Below are 19606 nucleotides of genomic sequence, written 5' to 3'. Positions count from 1 at the left end.
GACGAGTGTCTGACGAACATATAATGTTTAGATTTTTTTTATTGATTTTTAGCTGAATGTAATGAGCCTGCATCCATCTCCTAAACCCGATTATTATTTGGGCCAGGGTCATGGGGTGCTGGAGCCTTGGCCACAAAGCAGGATCAATCCCTCAGCAGGGCATCTGTCCATTTCTGAGCAAATGCACACACGCACAGAAGATCCTATTTGGCTGTGCCAAGTTGTCTAACTCGGAAGTCTTCAGACTGTGTCAGGGAGGAACACAGAAAGCCTAGAAAAAAAACACACAGAGATGTCAAATCCCCTTTTAATCAGCTGATTAAACCCTTTACACAGGCCTGACAAGGGAAGACAGGCGATGCCTTCCGGGCCTAAAACAGACATATGTCGTCACCTGGTGGTGAAATCGTGTGAATGCAGATTTGTCCAGAGAATATCTGCAGTGGTAACGCTTGTTCTCAAACTCCAGAAACTTTTACCAAAAAAAAAAAAAAAAAAAACTTTCCTGCGCTATAACACAAAAACCACTGTAAACAAACAGGAGGGAAAAAAAAATCAAAGCTTTTCTTATCGCAAAGTAAGCTGCATTAGCCGTGTTAACAAAAACATTTATAATTGGATCTTGCACAGCTAAATAACTAGAACAGTAATGTAATTTAAAACCAAGCCCCCTGGTATACACTGCTGTTCGCGGCACTGTGGCCTGTTTGCTCACAAATTGCCCTATTTTCCAGAGTTGCTGGGCATTATCCTACCAAAGCTGCAGGGATACACTGCTGCCTCAGCAACACTGCTCTTAAAGAGAATGCAAATAGAAACAGATGCAAAGCAAAAGCTTTGATTACAGCAGGTTCTCGGAAAAACAGGGTCCCTAAGCAGAGTGGGCGAGAGAACGAGAGAGGAAGGCAAGGAATCCCAGCGGGCTGCAAACTCCAGGAACTTCAGCTTGGCTGCTCCTCAGTCGATTTCAGTAAAATAAAAAAAAAAACGGAACATTTGACCGTCTGTTCACACAGCAGTGCATACAGTATGTGAGAAAGCGAGCGGCACAGGTCACCGTCTCGCCACTCCTGACGTCAATCGAGTCAGAAATGCTAAACTGGCACATCAAAAGTACATTAAAATTCTCAGCAGTGAACACAAAAGGCATATGGAAGGGCCTCAATGAAAAGCATAATGAGAGTATGAGAGTAAAAAAAAAGAACTAGAAGCATTGGAGTTTCTATACAAAGGCCCCTTCCCATGTGGTGGTTAAATAAGGCTCACATTCATCTTGGAAAGGTTGCACGGTGCCTCTGTGATGACCACTCACAGGGTCATCTTCAGTCCTCTTTCTTGTCAGAGGTACTGCCTTCCTGGTTGTCTTCTGATCTGAGGTCTTCACTGCTGCAACTGCTGCAAATGGAGTCCAGCTCAGCCTCCTGGAGGGCATAGTAGCGCTGCAGTTCTAAGTAGGTGGTGAACAGCTTGGCGTATTCAGGATGACTCAGGGCGAAGGACTCAAACTCAGCTGAAGACCAAGAGAAAGACACAGAAGTTGAAATATAGTCATTCAAGTGTCAATTATTAACTAATCTCACAGCATGACTCACAATAGGTTATGTGTCCAGACCCATCAGTGTCTATCTCTCTGAAGAGGCTAGAGACATTGAGGTCAGACACGCCCAGTGCAGATCGCAGCAGACTGGAAAACTCTTCCTGTGTGATGCTCTGGTCTTCATCTGTGTCAAAGAGCTTAAAAAAAAACAGAAATACTTTAATGTAAATATTGGATGAAAATACATGTACACGTTCTCATCTTCATATCTCAAAGCACTGTTATTATTATTTCTTTATTATTATTATTACTACAAAAGTGGCATGACAGTAATGATACCCCACTGCAACAACAACGGCATCAAGTGTGCTTACTCTATTAAACAGATTTGTAGATTGTACTGCCACAATCAGTTCAGGAACTGGGTTCGAGTACACGAAACTGTCTTATCAGAAATCAAACCAAGAAAAAAAAAAACATTTACAGAAGCAGACCTTATCTTATTCACTAGTCACACTTTCCATTAATAAGTAAACAACTCAGACTGAAACTTTCATTTCATGCAAGGGTATAACCCCGGTCCTGCGGGTACTAAACACCATATATAGATGACCCATTTTAATAATCAATGCACATTTAACTAACTACAAGGAATAAATACAGTGTCTGTGCTGATGGGGCCTAACAATACAGCAGAGTGGCAGTAAGGACCATGATTTCAGTACCTTAAAGGCCATTTGAATGACCTCCTCTGTGTTGGCTGGTCGACACAAGACAGTGACACCAATAACGTATTCTCTGAAATCAATGGTGCCATTCCCATCCTGCAGCGATGGGACAAAAAGCAGATGCGTTTCAGACACGAAGAGAAAATGAACACTGAAGGGTGAACACATATATACACACACACGTACACACACACATACCCGGTCAAACAGAGCAAACAGCTCCTGCAGGGCTGGGCTGACAGGAAGCTTCAGGAAGCTCGCAAACTCCTCAATCTTGATCCGGCCACCTTTGCAGGAGCTGGCAATTGCAGAGAAGCTTTCCAGCTCCTTCCTCACGTTGTCCCATTTCAGACTGAGGGAAACAACAGAGATAAAAGGCCTTTCTGATGCAATCAGGTGCATCACCAGGGCACTTTGGCTTTGTATTTTTATCAGATCTGGCGGACCTCTGTGCTATGGTGCCCAGACACTGCTCTCGCCCAGTACATTCCTGTTTTCAGCCGTTAGCATGTGTCATTTTGACCAGTCAGTAGTTAAGTGCTGAGCAGGCGCGGGGCATAATTCATGCTGAGAATTATCATTTAAGTGTGAAGGGCTGATGACGCCTCACTTTAGCTTCTTGCTGATCTTAGTGAACTCCACCAGGCCAGTCTCCATTGGCAAAGTCAGTTCGCCAGCAGATATCATCAAGCGGCAGTCCTCGTACGTGTGGTCTGTTACAGGCAAGCCAAGTTCCCTGAATGAACAACACACACACACACACACACACACACTCATATGGGTATATATAATTATAATTGGACTTTGTAAGTCAATTACTTGACAGTATATTGCTAATTGAGCTCAGATATGTAAATCAGAAATAAACATAATGATTTACTGTGCCATGAGGGCCCGCACTCTATTGGCAAACAGACTTGGGCTTTTCTTCTCATCTTCTGTTGGGACTTGAGGAGGCATGAACTGTCAAATTGAAAGCAAACGTCAGAATCGTGTGCCGAGTTTCCTGCTCTGATTCATTTGACTCAGTGAAATGACTTTTACAGTTTTATTAACCATTAACCATTGATGCTGTGTTGCACAAATTGATTAGATGAAAAAAAACGTGAAAAACCTCAATCTGTACGGTGGTGAAGGGCTGACACAACGTGAACAGCAGCAGAGTTTTCCTGTCAGAACAAGAAGAAGTGTGGTTAAGTAAATGTGCAGAATCTGGTCTATGGTGTACAAGCGATGGAGATTAAACTCTGATGATGTTTATCTGTAACTGCTAATGCAAACTGCTAAAAGGACCACACATTACACAGGTTTTAACCCTTGTGGAATCTGTATGATGAAATATTCCAACGAGGCAAAATCATGCTTACAACGCGGGCCCTTGCCATGTCCACGATATCGTGTCCTTTGAAGAAAACACATAAACATACAGTATGTAGGGGCAATTTTTCTGTTTATGAAATATCTCTTTTAAAAAACAAAAATGTTTTTTTTTGCTACTGACCAGTTTGTTGGGGTACTTTAGAAGAACAGGCTGTACAGGAACTCCAGGAATAAAGGCACCTGCGATAAGCACATGAAGAGATTATTTTCATCATACAAACGACAATTTTTCAAACAAATTTATAACAATAACATAAACATGTAACAAATCAAAATATCTATTAACTGTACACTGGGACATGCAAAATGTATCCAAACTAAGGTCAAGTGATAAGTTTATTTTGTTCTATATTTAAAATTGAAAAAAAAAAAAAACATAATTCTTTGCAAAGGTTATGTAATAATAATACTTTTTTTTATTATGTGAGCTAGGCCAATGCAGCACTAGTGCACATGGGGGTCTGTCACCAGTAAGCAACCCTTTCGTCCAGGCTGTGGGGTTAAAGTCACGCTATTCACCTGCAGGCTGCTTCAAGTTGCCCATGCATGCTGGCAGTATCTGCTACTGATGCCAAGCACATGAATGTAGACTATAAATGTAAATACTGTTTACAATTACAGTATATGGTACTATTAATGTTTATTACAAAAAAAGTCAGCCAAACCTTGTTTAAATGTGATGAGGCAGGAGCGATTGGTACATGTACCCTCTGGAAAGATCAGCACCTGCCACACAATATACAACAACAAGCGTGGACAAATCTAAAAAAGACATGTGCATCTATCTGCATTCGGCAGGCACACAAAACAGTTGTCAGTTGTGAAATGGAGTAAGTTTATGGAGTGTTGAAAATCAGGATGTTACTCATTGTGAAATCTTGTGTTGCTTTGTAACCTTTTTGTGTAACATTTGATCTCACACTGAAAAAAGCGAACACTGGCTAAACTTAAAAAAACGGAAGTAATCTGTCACGTCTAATATGTTGGCCTTGCTGTAATGTATATACACCAATCGAACTGGTTGTGACCTGGTTTATTTACATGACAACAGTTTGGCCAGTGCTCCCCTGTACATAAAATATGAAAAGGCAACATTTATTTAACACATTACACTATGTCCAGCATTACTGTCTTCAGTACCACGATCTAGAATGTTAATTTTTTTTCTTCCAGCTGACTCATTTGGACTTATTATACAGATAAAGAACATTGGATGTAATTATAATTGTATTGTAAATTGCTGACCCAGGGTTGCTACCATACCTTTTTGCACGGCAGTGTGGATTTTAAGAGGACAGATATCCCACCTGTGGCCAGTGCCCCCCTGAAGTAGATCTCTTCTCTATTTCCAGGATGGTGTTCTTACGAGAGTCTGGGTCGACACGGGAGACAAGCACAGGCTGCAGGCAGCGCAGAAACCCTAAATAGTAAAGCCACACACACACATACACAGCCCACAAACTATAGACACAATGCTGATAAGTCAACGTTTAAAATTAGACTGTAACTACACAGTAGTTGCTACTCCTAAATTTAGCATGAAAGGCATTTAACATTCACCCTTTATCCCCCCGCAAAAAAAACCCACACAAACAAAGTGCCCAGCTCTGCACTTACTGCCGAATATGGGGACGAACAAGGTCTCTGTCCGGGACACGGTGGAGGGCAGGCCGGCCACAATGCACACAATGCCATCAAAGAAGCTGGAGTGGGGCGCCACCACCAGAATGGGAGCTTGAGCGCTGCTGACCTGCTGACCCTTCACCACCACCCGAAATCCCATGGCCAGGTAGTAGAGCTGGCCCAGAGAAGATATCACCACCCGACACAGGAACCTGCAGGGCCACCACAAATATGGCTATAAAATGGCACTTTCTACAAGGGGTGGCCAACACACATCACATAAAACATCATCACCTATTTCTAAACTGTACAATAATACAGACTGAACGGTTTAGAGGCAAATTGAACACTATAACGGTCACTTGTGCAATAATTATGAGAAGACGGGCCTATATCATCAACGTTTTGGACAGAGCTGCGCTACATGAAGGAAATGAAGACCACAACCACGCTGGTCTTGAAGAATGTAACACAGGAAACGGGTAGCACGGTGGCTAAAATATTAGGTGTGACAGATTCATAGAATTTTTTTAAGATTAGCCAGTGTTCACTTTTTTCAGCGTAGGTGTCGAAACCTGGTATCCTTGCTATTGCATAGTGTGTTGCACATAAATACACACAAATAGTCATTGTGATCTTCTAAATATGCATCAAGCGGTGACCCGTAATCGGAAGGTTGCCACTGAGCAAAGCACCGTCCCCACACACTGCTCCCCGGGTGCCTGTCATGGCTGCCCACTGCCCACTAAGGGTTAAAAGCAGAGGACACATTTCGTTGTGTCACCGTGTGCTGTGCTGTGCATTCACATTTTTTTTTAAACTACATACGTCTCAACACTGCCCAGAGTGGTCAGCTTCTCTTATCAGGGGCTCATCAGAATATCTACCCCCTACTTCCTTTTCAAGATCTGAAATGCCACCAGCTCTACAGGCCACAGTGGACCAACTTTGACCCACTGCGGGTCAACCGCGTCCAGTTACCGTCTCCATCCCGCCATGGGCTCCACGGCTCCTTTCAGGGGCTGTCCCAGAGTTACTATTGCAGCGATGGGCCATGTCACCAGGAGAACAAGGACCATGCAAATGGTGCGCAGGGGAACCAGCAGGAATCCCAGCAACACAAACTGAAGGAAAAAACCACACAAGCCCTGTCACGTTCACAGAATGACTTACATTCCACGGTGCTCTATAAAAAATACGAGGGATTTAGAAACATGAAGTGGGTTTGAAATAGTCATTGACAAAGTTTGAAATAATGAAATGCAACTGTTCTTAGATCATTAAAAATGGATTTCTAATAATTAATTAGACTTTTAAAGAGACAGACAGCGACACAGCATTCCAATGGAACTCCGGATTGGTTGTTGATCGTAAAGTTCCTCTCTACATGTATGCAGATATTCGATCATTAGTCATTTACAACATGAACCACGTCAAAAAACACATAGTTCTAAACTTTTGAATGGTGGTGTATGTGATTTATAACGGATGATAAAGAGTGATATTAAAGACTGATATAATTCTCATTATAAGGAAAGCTGGAGGAGATGTGGATGGGATGTGCTACACATTGCTGCCTTTCTGAACTCCGACGCAACGCGTTCACACACACACACACACACACACACACACACACACACACACACACACACACAGTACAGGCCAAAAGTTTGGACACACCTTCTCATTCAATGTGTTTTCTTTATTTTCATGACCATTTACATTGGTAGATTCTCACTGAAGGTATCAAAACTATGAATGAACACATGTGGAGTTATGTACTTAACAAAAAGTGGAGACCTGGCCTCCACAGTCACCGAACCTGAACCCAATCGAGATGGTTTGGGGTGAACTGGACCACAGAGTGAAGGCAAAGGGGCCAACAAGTGCTAAACACCTCTGGGAACTCCTTCAAGACTGTTGGAAAAGCATTTCAGGTGACGACCTCTTGAAGCTCATCGAGAGAATGCCAAGAGTGTGCAAAGCAGTAATCAGAGCAAAGAAACTAGAATATAAAACATGTTTCAGTTATTTCACCTTTTTCTGTTAAGTACATAACTCCACACACGTGTTCATTCATAGTTTTGAATACAGTTATATACTTATATAAATACCTTTTTTTCTGTTCACCGAACGGTACTCACTTTTATTTTGTCGCCCTTGGACAGTTTTAAATCCAACACGAACGGATTAAGCACCTCCGGCAGAAGCAGCGACTGCTGCCTCGGCAGAGCGAACACCCGCTGCGGCGGAGGCATGATGACGGCTCTGTCACTTCATCGCATCGTCTCGATGGTTCTTTTTCTTTTTCTTTTTTTTTTCTGCCAGCGATCGGAGCCGATAGCGCCCGGGACTGAGCCATGTGCAGACGGCGCGCTTCCTGCGCGCTTTTTGCGCCCCACCTCTTCACTAATCCTCTTACGACACGTACTAATACGGCCAGGAGACGACGGCGAAGAGAACGTTGCTTTTATTCTACACCCCCCTTTTTATTAAAAACTAAACCGACTTCACATTTATAAAATGTCAGATTGTATTTTTTTTTAAATAATTTATTCCGAGTTTGCAAAGTTTTCCAGTCGATGTGATATCTTTATGACGGAAATCCCATGATGTCATGTTCTCTGTAAATCATTTATTTTTTTTCATTTCCGAAGTTTTTAGACTGATTCGGGATTGTGTGCTTTGCGCTTCTCTACCACACGGTGGTGCTGTCCCCCCAGTTATACGGCGATTCTCAGCCGATTAATATAATCGCTCAAATTCTTCCATGTACAATGAATTACTCAATTTCTCAACAGGGAAAGATGGCAACCGGGATGTAAACAGATAATTTCAGTATCTCATATACTGTATATACCAAAATGTTAAAAGTTATAATATGCATTATATGCTCTTTTATAATACCATTTACCATTTACAGCATTTATCAGATGCCCTTATCCAGAGCGACTTACAATCAGTAGGTACAGGGACAGTCCCCCCCTGGAGCAACTTAGGGTTAAGTGTCTTGCTCAGGGACACAATGGTAGTAAGTGGGGTTTGAACCTGGGTCATCTGGTTCATAGGCGAGTGTGTTACCCACTAGGCTACTACCACCCATAATATCTTTTACCAAAATATAAAAAAGAGGGCAAAATATTTTGTGCAATATCTGATAAAACTATCACAGTGAGTAAGGTTCTACTGGCATAACAATGGTTTAAGGTTTTATCAAATGGCTATTATATTGACAAAAACACCACAAATACTAATACAATTTTTATTTTTAGACAAAATCTAGAACACCAAGCAAATACAACTATAAGATCAAAACCATTTTTATTATCAGCTCCAATGTAGAAAAGTAATTATACAAAATAAGTAAAAATATTAATGGTACCTCCTTGTCATGATTCCATCATGCACCAAAACCTATACAGTCTTTAGGCAACCCGTGCCTCAGAATCTTTCTCTGTACCCTGACTTATTTAAAATAAAACAAAAAAATTCCAGTAATTTGGTCTCCATGTTTGTGCAATACACATTTATAAACATTTACAAAAGTGCTTGCCTGTAAGAAATATTTGCCAGCAGAATCAATCATCTGACATTAAAGTACAAAATTACAAAATATGATGGACTATAACAGAAATTATTATACTGATAAACACTTAATGACTGAATAAAACTGTTATAAAATAGAATGTTTACAGTAAAGCACCGTCTGCACTTGTGTACAGTTAGGACATACCTGATGTCTAGTCTTAACTGGGACAAGAATATTACAAAGACTATCAGAGTTGAAGTCAGCATCAAGAGCAAATATCACACAGTAACATTAAACTAAAAGAAGAAGGACTTGATTCAACTGATTCATCCAGTTGTCTGTGTTAAAATCAGTTAGTTTACTGTGTTTGACGTTGTTAAGAAGTTTCAATGTCAACGCAGGCCTCCAGACATGCTAGAGGGCAGACTATAGTGTGTAAAGGTAGTCTGAGGAGTGCTTATGTTGTTTCTAGGCAAGACTGCCATGATAACATAGATTATAGGGATGGACTGTACTGTGCTGATGTGCTGACCCAGGGTCAAAGGTCATCACAGAATGCCAGTGGCTATGTGTCCCTTTACTGCTTAACACCGCAACCAGTCTGTTTTCACCTCTCCAATTTTGGATATCTTCAGACTGCTGTCATCCAACTTCAGATAATATGAATCCTTGAAGAAGTAACTGAAACCTGTAAAGACACACAACACATACAATTTAGATTTGGGGTGACACCTAGATTAGGCTGAGCACATTTAAATTGGCATATTGAGCAAAAAATAAGCAAAACACATTTAGCGGTGCAAGGATTAGCCAGAATGAGACAGGGGCATCTTTGTAGGCTGGCTTTACTAAGAACTGTTTTCACTGTGTGGTGGGTTGTGTTGAAAGCAAAGTGGTCGTAAAAATGGGGAGAGCTCAAGAATGTCCTCATAAATCTGGCTAATTTCAAGAACATCTTGCACAAAAATGACATTATCCCCATCTTCTCGAGCTTCCATCACTAGCTTTTGTTTTTAACTCTGCAATATGACCCAGTTCAGTGCTGGAAAAAAGAACGACACCAGTTCCAGCAGGGTTACGGTATCTCTGGGGCGTTTCGTTTTTTGCAGACACCATGTGCCAGAATAAACTGCCAGGAATGTTCAGTGAGGCTCCAGCCAGCACTTTCACAGCCCCCTTACTCCAACGTACCATTCTGGTTGAGGCTGAAGGCTGCATCTATGTTGTCTGGGACCCCATTCCAGGCATCTGCGATTAGCTTGGGGAAGCCAGGGTCCATCTTCTTCTTGGCTTCATTGAACCTAGTGGCATTAAAAAGCATAAAATGGTCGAGATTTACAAAATCTTTAGGCACCAGTGGTTAAAGACAGACAGCTTTTAGACAACTGATACCTCCAGAACTTATTTCCAGCAAATATGTATGTCTTCTTGCTCTTGCCAAAAGAGAAGGCAGCATCTACACGATGAAGGTCAGATGGAAGACCAATGGAGGAGATCTTCTTGGGATAACCCCTTTCCAATGTGCTGGCTGAATAAATATACATCTCGTCGCCTGCAAAAATAAAACAAGTCAACGGAGCTGTCCCTCCAACAAACGGTAAAATCAGGAATGTACATCAGTACAGCTTGAAACTCTTTAAACATTACAGAGATCCTTCTCACCATAAAATACTGGATACAGGGGATTAAACCTGTATTAAATGTTTTAAATGGACTGGATTAAACCTGTAAAATGTACAGAAGGGACTGAAGGAAAAGTGATTTAAATCTGTGGTTATTGGACTAAAAAAAAACATTATGGCTATAAATCTTGTTTATGATGCAGTATATGAGAAAAGAGCTCAGATTTCAGTGCTTTTGGGATGATGGTTAAGTGCGGTATTGCTGCAATATCTGGAACTTGTTATTATAACCCTAGATATACTTTCGATGTCTAAAATGGACATACACCAGCAGTAGAACTAATTACTTGGTTGAACTGATATATGTGTATTTATTCTAGAATGAATTTCCAATAATGGGACAACAATTACAGGCCTTAAACTGCAGACCTGTCATGTAAGGATGTAAAATGATTGGTGACTGTATGAACAAGATCAAAGGAAAAATGGTTTGAGAGGGAAAACCAGTACCTGCAAAGAACACAGTCTTTTCCTCCAATGGGTTCTCATAGGCTGCATCTATCTTATCTGGGATATCGCTCCAGAAAGTGGCCACCAGCAGGGGCCCAGAAGGCTTGGACATAAAATTAGCAGACCTAAAAAGGAATCTGAAAAAAACAAAAAATTTAAGACAAACAAAAAGATTGGCAAACACACAGGCTGAAAGAAAGAGAGAGAGAGAGAGAGAGAGAGAGAGGCAAGAGCATGAGGCAAGCAACAGTGAATCCCAAAGCAGGCCACAAAGACGTGATTCATCCTGAGCATCTGGTTTTCATTTTGGCTAGAGGTGCCGACGCCAGTGGAACAAGCTTGCACTCGCCCAGGCTTTTTTTCTTCTTCTTCTTTAATACGGAGCACCAACTGCCCCTGCTACTTTTCACTGACCTATTTTCCAAAAAAACCAAACAATTTCCGAAGAAGACAATCCTTGCTAATGCATAAACCATGCTAATATCTCTTACCCTTTCAATGGAAAACAGAGGATGCTTTGTAGCTTCTTAAATCATTCTTCAAGAGTTGACATTTTAATCACCAATATGGTGCAAAATAAAAGCTCTATAGATTGTGCAACAAATGTTAAAGAATGCCTTTCTCCATTGAAATTAGCACTTCCCATTCAATTTCCCACACAGACAAAATGAATTTGTTATTTGCTTTCCCAAACAAAATTTCTGCTGACACCAATTCAGGACCACTTTCTTGGGGAATAAAACTGTCAAGTGAAGTGATCTGTCAACTGACTCCAAGACACCACACCCAGAGTCTTGAGAGTGTGGTGCACAGCTCATTTGCAGGGAAGCCAGAACTCATCCTTTCTGATGCTTAAAACATGCTTGGACAGGACAGTAAGGGCAGTTTTTACCACAACAGAATTCAGTCTGAATTCAGATAAATCTCATCCTCCAATAAATAAAGTTTAACAAGAAAGTCTTACACTGTGCAATTAGCTATTTAAAAATCTAAAGATTGCATTAGAACCTGAATGTTGCAAACATAGGAATAATTGGATAATGTCAAGGGTTAAGTAGCTTTTTGGAAACATAGCATCCTGCTGCAATACTTGATGCAATACTGCAATATGTCATTAGAATTGTTCTGCAATGAAATTTCCACTACTTTTAGGGGGTGGAAACCTTTCCAGCGATTTTGATTCTGGAATTCTAGATCTGCTTTTTTGCATGAATGTTGCATACAATTAAATTAGAATAATATTATATTGTATATGACTGTGCGTGTCTGGATTGGCTCCAGGTGATCGTGACAGCTGAAGCCAATTCTGACCGCCTATAAAAGACTGTAACTCCGCCCCTTCTGCAGCGGCATTTTAGTGAACTCTGTTGTGAACTTTGGTGAACATGTGTATTTTGAGTTCTGGCAATCGCCACATGCCTGCGGGTTTGTTTATGATGATCCCCTTTTATTTCCCTTTTCGGCCATCGTGCTGGTGTTTATTTGTGTTTATTTATTAATAAAACCCCTTTCCCGAATGTCCCGCCTCTGCGCTTCCTTCCCCCTTCAGCTCGACGGTGTGATAGTGCGGTTATAGAATAAGTGAGTTTTGAGAGGCAGAAATTGTGTTGTAGTAAATTTCAGAGTGAATATGCCACATATTCTGCATTGAGGTGTAGCCCCTACATTACTCAACCTAGTGACGCAAAAGGCCTCCATAAAATCTATACAAATGCTCTGTTTATGAGAGGCTCTGTGATGATCAATAATAATACCGTGAGAACCACAGAGTAAGGAAGGCTAATTCTAAATTAATGTCAGACTTGTGGACAGGATTTGTGGGTAGTCGTCCTCCACCCCCAAACAGGACCCCTGGCATCAGTATGACAGCAGTCTTTTGAGCGCTATGTCCACTGAGCTTGTTTGTGTTGGAAGCCGTCCCAAACAGCAACCGCAAATCATATGCTGAAATCCAAATGATTTCAGAAACTGAAAAATTAGGACATGAAGAAAGCAGCACAGAGATGCCATTAAGGCCGTGTGGAGGGAGCCACCTTCTGTGTGTTTGTGGAGTGTACATGAATTTGAATGAATTTTTAAAAGACAGCTCATATACTTGTCTTGCCAATTTACTGTTGCAGTCGCTCTGATGATGTGTCTTAAAAAGAGTCCAGCTGTTGCAGATCTTTCAGGGTTACAGCAGAGCTCTTTTACAGTTATTCTGAAAGCAGATGTATTTGTATGTGCTTGATGAAGTTAGCATGGAAAATGGTAGGCATTGGAAAATAGTATTATCCTCAGATTTCAGTAACTGCACAGTCGATATTTAGCTGATCTGATGGATGAATAGAAAATTCATACTGCAACCACACACACTTCCGGCAATGTAGTTTTGGAGCATTAAAATTATTAATTGCTATGAACAGTACCTTTAATGAAAATTAAAGACGAGATATGCACTTTAAACGTCCTTCAAATCCTGCAACAGAACAATATGTCCACTACTTTCTAAAGGCAATAGTCATAATTCAGGCTACATATATTTATTAAATATAAAAGTATGTACTATGCTATAGGAGACTTTTGGAATTTAAGAAAATAAAAAATAAAAACTAGATCCACACAAACATACCTGTCTTTGAAGAAGAAAGTCTCACCCCGAATCTGGGCCACAGCATCAAAGATGATATTTTCATTACATATGTCCATAGGTGTGACTGGGCCTTCAGATGGAGGCATGGGTTTATCTGTAGGAACGCCTAAAAAAATGTCATGGGAGATTAAAAAGAAAAAATAAATCTCAAGGGTATCCATAAAGGCTTAAAAATTCATGACTTACACACAAGCCCTCGGACCTACCATACAGTTCCTGGATGCCTCTAATGTCATCATTGGACAGTCTGAAGTTTTTAGTGTAGGTGTAGATGGGGGCCATCAGAGCCCCTGGGTCCTGAGAGTGCTCCAGTCCCAAAGCGTGACCAAACTCATGAGCTGCCACAAGGAACAGGCTGTATCCTGCAGGCAGAGATTCATTCATCTAAACCCACTAAATAAACTTAAGGCTGCTGCAGAGACCTGTGACCATACACCAAATATAAATACGCTGTGCCTGTGGGTACCTTGATCAGGGCAGAAGCCCCATTTACGGTCCTCATCGAAGCTCTTGGTGACAGCACACCACATTTTGCCATCACTGCGACCCGACGTAGTGCAGGCATCATAGCTGTTGCCCAGGAAAGTGAAGGGGAAAACACATGGGGCTCCCTCTGAATTTCCCCCAACAGTGGACATGGCTGGAACCATTACAATCATAAACATATTTGTAGGCTGCCATTGCTATCTCTCAAGTAGAACAATATATAGTCTATAAACAATAACACAAAGTTTAAAATACAAACCTGCAATTTTATAGATAAATATAGATAAAATGCAAAAAGACAATAATGTTGGTAGGTTATGGAATGTTTGGATCAGAACGCAGTAACAGTCCGAGAGGTTCTGTGGTAGTGGCACTACAGTCAGCTACTATTACGAGAGAAGGCATGTGGTAAGAATGAAAATTATGATTTGCAAATGAAGACCTAATTTTCTATTTTTGATACTGGTATCTATGAAAAGGCTGAATGGAAATAATGGAAGAATATAATCACATTTTTCAAAATATAATCATATAATATATCTTTAAATGATGATTTAAGTACTTAATCTTTTATGCATACCACACATTTTAATTTTCAGAAGTAAAGATCTAAAAAAAAAAACCAATCTAAGTGGTTTTCTAGTCCTGTGGAGGTGATCTTTGTCTGTGGAGAAGCTAGCCTCTTGCTTTTAAAACAGGAAGCTTTCTCAACACACTCTCAAACACACAAAACAACACTAATGCCCGGCTACAAGACTGCATTCCCTGTGAATAAGAACCAGATGAAAAGCTCCCCCTGCCCACTCCCCCTAAACCAGCCTCCCTGATACAATGGAAAACAAGCTCAGCGAGCGCTCAGTTAAAAAAAAGATTTATTGCATCCACCACAAAAATGGAGGCCACAGTTTTTTGGAATGTTCCTACAGAAAAAAAAAAGAAAAAACACACATAGAGTACAATTTCAAATACAGAAAACCTTTTTCTGAACTTGGGTAAGCTTTGACAAAGAAACACTTAGTGGTTAAGTTCTATACGATTTCAGTGAATTAGGGACATTGTGGGGGGAGGGAAGCTGTCAGGTTGTGGTCAGTTTTAAGAACTGTGGGTTCACCTCATCTCTGGGAGCTGAACTGTGCATGGTAGAAACCCACCTGTTTCTGGGCAGAAGCCGTATGTCTTGTCTTGGTCGTAGTCCTCTGTTGTGGCGCACCAGCGATAACCATCGTCTCGGCCTGCAGTGGTGCATCCGTCATACTTATCCCCCTGGAATGTGAAGGGAAACTTGCAGGGTGCTCCGTTGCCATTCCCGCCCAGAGTAAGCAGCACTGTGACAAACACATAACCAACATATAAATCGTGCCCAATCAACAGTGGCTTCAGGGCCTTGTCATACTTGTGGACAACATGAAATTTGGTATATTATGTGCCAACATAAACAGACGGAACAAACTGAAACAAGATACCTCAATGGTGACCATGTTCATTGTTTGTTTTGCCTCAAATTAATAGGCAAAAGTGGTGGGAACCTCGTGGATTGGACTGATAATAGTAAGTACAGTGAACCATGTGTGCCCTCTGTTGTGTAATAAATGCAATTTTAACATTTGCATTCATTTTAATATTTTTAACTTCAACCAATCAGCTTAGAGTGTGAAAATGTGAAATGTGAAATAGTTTAAAATGTGAAATAGTTTTATTATAACAGCACAAGACCTTTTTCAGCCTTTCAGATATTTTTGTGAATTTTTGTGGAGTCAAGTCAGTGATGAATAGTAATGAATAGAGACACTTACACTCATGGGGGCAGAATCCATATTTCCCATCCTCATCAAAGTTGTATGTGGTAGAGCACCAAAGGAATCCATCATCTCGACCCTGGGATGTGCAGCTGGTATACTCCTGCCCCATGAACAGGAATGGGAACTTACAGAACTCACCCTCAGCATTCCCAAACTTCACCTTCACCACTAAAATCACACAAAAGTGGGGGTAGAAAGGGAGGCACAGTCGACAAAAGAACCCTCCTGAATGAACTGAATTTGAACCTGAGCGTTACAGACCTTGGCCTTCTCCCAGGGTCCAGTGTTCATCATCATCAAAGTGGGAGTCGCCACCAATGCCTTTGCCAGGAGCAAAAGCGTGGGCCAGTAAGCCATCTTTCCCATCAAAAGGATAACCATCCCCATGCTCTGCAGATGAGAAAAACGCGGAGATTGAGAAATCCAGGAAAATCTCCCCCTTTAAATTACGCACTCTACTGTAACAAAAGCCAAATTATGACCACACTATGACAATGTTCTGCACATTGTACGGTTTATTGGAAAGATGATGTGCAACTGAGTAATAATTGCTCTGCCTTGAGAAGTCTAGCAGCTATCTCCAACGACAACAGTCCACAGATGTCTCAGTATTTAAGGCGGAGCCGTGCTAGAAGCATCGGGTATGACATCACGTTGGGAAGAAGGTTGAGGTTTTCTGGGGCTAATTTCTAAGAATGTTCAGTCTCTCAAATAACCATCCACCAGCATGAGAGACGTAATGAAGGCAATACCGTTACGCCCAAAGTTGATCATGATATCGGCCTCTCCATCCATAATCCTGGAAAATTTAAGTGGGGTGACATCGCTCCAGACTTTGAAGGCTCGGAAGAAAGCATCATCGATTGTCTCCTCGTCCAAATCTGGAGAATGGCCTAAAATCCTAGAAGTAAAATGAAGAAAGCTAAAAACAGGTTGTGCCTTTCGTGTAAGAAGCCTAGTGGGTAACACACTCGCCTGTGAACCAGAAGACCCAGGTTGAAATCCCACTTACTACCATTGTGTCCCTGAGCAAGACACTTAACCCTAAGTTGCTCCAGGGGGGGACTGTCCCTGTAACTACTGATTGTAAGTCGCTCTGGATAAGGGCGTCTGATAAATGCTGTAAATGTAAATGTAAACGTCAAACAGAGTTCATAGATCGATTGTGTTCATAGTCGGGGTCCTAACAAGCCAGAATTGATTACGTTCACCGACGGTACACTGAAAGCGCGTTGTAAGTCGCCATGGACAAGGGCGTCTGCCAAATGGCATACATGTAAATGCCCTGCTTACGCTTCCTCTGACCCTTGGTAGATGCGTTAAGCCGTGAGTCACCGACTGGAAATGCGCCGAGTGCAAGTCTGGCCACTAACTCCCATCTCTGGAGCCCTCTGCCCGCCCAGCTGCTAACACCCTGTTTGTGTCATGCCCGTCTGATCCTGCGTCTGCACACTTCCCATGGTCCTCTTAGAATAAACCGACGCCGACGAGATCACAGCTCGTGCTGGAAGCGGTCAAAGTTACCATCACGCTAACCAAACAACAGGGGGGCGGAGGGGGCGAGTTTTCCTGGCTCAGCCTTTCGCTTGGGCGACGCACAGAAAACACACACACACACACACACACACACACACACAAGAGAGAGCTGTGTTTTTCCACCTGTATGTTATGTCCTTCTTCTCCCACTTGGGCTTGTTGTGGAAGAAATTGTAGTTGGCCACGTCCGGAACGCCGCAACGCGGCTTTTTCATGGTCTCCACGGTCTTCTGGTCAATCTCACCGGTCTCTTGCAAGCTGAAGAACTTCTGCATTTTCTTGAGGGTGTCTTTAAGCACCATGAGGTTACATCTGTCTTTGGGGCATCCGTAAAATTTGTTCAGGTAGTGCTGTTTAAAGGGGGGGACACACACCAAAGGTAGAGCTTAATTCAAGCTCCTCGGCCCCTCCCTGTCTATTCTCATTGCATACTGGTCTCCCACCACCACGCCGGTGCAGAAAAGTCCTTTTCTAAACCACTTTAGAACAGGTCAATGAATTCATTCAGTGTTTTTAATAAGAAAACAACAACAAATATGAATATCATTCATATGCTACACTGCATATAACATGTACGCTGTTGAGCCACGACTTACCAGCGCCACTTCTTTGTCCGTTCGAGGACTTGAATCATCTCCTGGAAACTTGATGATAGGCGAGGGAGCAGCCGAGCTTTCCAGAAGAAGGACGCACTGCGCCAGAAACAGCTGGAGGACAACACGCCTGGAGCTGAAAAGCTGGTGGGACCCCATGTCGAAGCCGTCTACGGGAACGGAGAGACTCGACGCGCCAGTCCTCTCAGCCACCCCACTGCAATTTGAGGTTCCTCTAGCGGCACATCCCGCTCCCCCTGCTCCGGGTTCAGCTCCCTGCGCCGCGGCACGGACGCACTGCGCAGTCTCCGCTCCGGGAATTCGGCTGCGGGTGGGCGGCGGGCTGGAGGGGGATGAAATACGAGACTCACGCAGCAGCGGGACGCCGCAAACTTTGTTTTAAAAGTTATGGGCAAGCGTGTCGGTTGGTTTCGAGAACGTTGCCGCACGGTCATAAATAAATTTATAAAAAAATCAATCAACTTTCAATAAAATTTAAATGAGAAGAAAAAATCAAATTCGCAATATGACTAATGTTTTTATAAGTTAATATGGTTTTATTGTTTTTTTTTTTTTTATTGCACTTCATTGAAACGTTCACGTGACGTCACGCGCCGATCAATTGATGCTGTTAAATTCGCTTTAGAATTCAGTTTTTAAAGTGCGGTTTTCTCCCCGAGATTTATGCGTGGGACACTCAGTAGGCCCAAGGATGTCCGGAAAGGCCGACAAAACCCACTGGGCGGTGGCGTTTTATACTTTTCTTCTGTTAAATCTGTGCGTTTATTTTTATTTCTTCCACACGTGGTGTCACAGTCAGAGGCACAAAACTCTTCACACGTGAGTTGGGATTAAACACTCCTAGTTAATGTGCAAATCTAAATAAACCAGGACTTTTTCTTACGCATGAAAGTAAGTGCAAGGTTGACCTCTAGCGGTTGAGCTGGGCAAATACAGTCTTGTAATAACATTACAACATCACATTCTGTGTAAAACATTTCATAGCATTTTTAGTCCCAATTCTTAAATGTAATGTAAAAATAGTATCTATTCTTCTACGTCTGCTGAAATTAAAGTCAAATTATAGTCATATATTATATATACACTACTCACAATAAGTTAGGGATATTATACTTACAATGGATGTCATACATATGGTGTTGGTTTCACTTTAGAAATTTTTGGGATAGGGAGGGAATTCTATTGGGGTGATAGACACACCTCAGTTTTCCATGTAATGGTCTCATTGTGTACAGTTGTGGCTTATATCGGGGCCAATACCAAGAGACATCCTTTCTCGGTGTGGCATCAATTTCAGCATTCTGTGTTGGTATTATCAGTAAGTCATTATCAGCTGGTATTATCAGTAAGTCATTCCAAGTCCATCATTCAAACATCCAAGAACACAAGACGTCACGTGGCAGGACTTTGGGTGGGTGGCAGGCAGTCAGATGTTGCTCGTGAACTTGGTGTGTCTCAGACTGTAATCAGCAGACTTGCATCTAGACACAGAACTACTGGCAGAGTTCATGACAGACCCAGGAGAGCAGCCCCACGAGTGACAGACCGCAATGATGCCCAGAACCTAAGAACATATGCACTCAGACATCGTTATGTAACTGCCACACAGC

The 19606-nt window shown here is 41.9% G+C and overlaps 2 protein-coding genes across 3 annotated transcripts; both read right to left on the bottom strand.

Moving 5' to 3' along the window:
- Positions 1-293: 293 nt before the first annotated feature.
- lpcat2 (lysophosphatidylcholine acyltransferase 2) lies at positions 294-7660 on the bottom strand. Of its 2 annotated transcripts, none has more exons than XM_028956360.1 (14): positions 7413-7660; positions 6250-6392; positions 5263-5480; positions 4953-5065; positions 4311-4371; positions 3767-3825; positions 3633-3667; positions 3380-3434; positions 3146-3228; positions 2876-3001; positions 2464-2617; positions 2263-2361; positions 1593-1734; positions 294-1510 (listed from the first exon to the last, which is right to left on the bottom strand). In XM_028956360.1, the coding sequence occupies exons 1-14, from the start codon at positions 7524-7526 to the stop codon at positions 1323-1325; spliced, it is 1590 nt and encodes a 529-aa protein (XP_028812193.1). In that variant the 5' UTR covers positions 7527-7660; the 3' UTR covers positions 294-1322. The 2 variants fall into 2 exon arrangements, with proteins under 2 accessions (XP_028812193.1, XP_028812194.1); XM_028956361.1 differs by having other exon boundaries at positions 4953-5017.
- Positions 7661-8572: 912 nt separating this feature from the next.
- Positions 8573-18301, bottom strand: mmp2 (matrix metallopeptidase 2). The gene is made up of 13 exons (XM_028956421.1): positions 17979-18301; positions 17506-17732; positions 16599-16747; positions 16108-16236; positions 15841-16014; positions 15199-15372; positions 14028-14201; positions 13768-13923; positions 13541-13667; positions 10930-11066; positions 10190-10349; positions 9989-10098; positions 8573-9485 (listed from the first exon to the last, which is right to left on the bottom strand). The coding sequence occupies exons 1-13, from the start codon at positions 18132-18134 to the stop codon at positions 9382-9384; spliced, it is 1977 nt and encodes a 658-aa protein (XP_028812254.1). The 5' UTR covers positions 18135-18301; the 3' UTR covers positions 8573-9381.
- Between the last annotated feature and the right edge of the window lie 1305 nt (positions 18302-19606).

The sequence above is a fragment of the Denticeps clupeoides genome, chromosome 16 (assembly GCF_900700375.1).
Source record: "Denticeps clupeoides chromosome 16, fDenClu1.1, whole genome shotgun sequence".
Lineage (NCBI taxonomy): Eukaryota > Metazoa > Chordata > Actinopteri > Clupeiformes > Denticipitidae > Denticeps > Denticeps clupeoides.
Note: the sequence above shows the minus strand (reverse complement) of the source record. Positions and strands in the feature narration are given on the sequence as shown.

Bases quoted from the DNA above. Each gene is read 5' to 3' on its own strand.
- lpcat2 (XM_028956360.1), bottom strand. From the start codon at position 7,526: ATGCCTCCGCCGCAGCGGGTGTTCGCTCTGCCGAGGCAGCAGTCGCTG. The intron at 3,435-3,632 runs GTAAGCATGATT...TTGTTCTGACAG, and splicing joins ACATGGCAAGGGCCCGCGTT to GAAAACTCTGCTGCTGTTCA. The intron at 3,229-3,379 runs GTTTTTCACGTT...TCAATTTGACAG, and splicing joins TCACCACCGTACAGATTGAG to TTCATGCCTCCTCAAGTCCC.
- mmp2 (XM_028956421.1), bottom strand. From the start codon at position 18,134: ATGGGGTCCCACCAGCTTTTCAGCTCCAGGCGTGTTGTCCTCCAGCTG. The intron at 16,015-16,107 runs GTCTGTAACGCT...GTGTGATTTTAG, and splicing joins GACCCTGGGAGAAGGCCAAG to TGGTGAAGGTGAAGTTTGGG. The intron at 13,924-14,027 runs GTACCCACAGGC...CTCTGCCTGCAG, and splicing joins GGGCTTCTGCCCTGATCAAG to GATACAGCCTGTTCCTTGTG.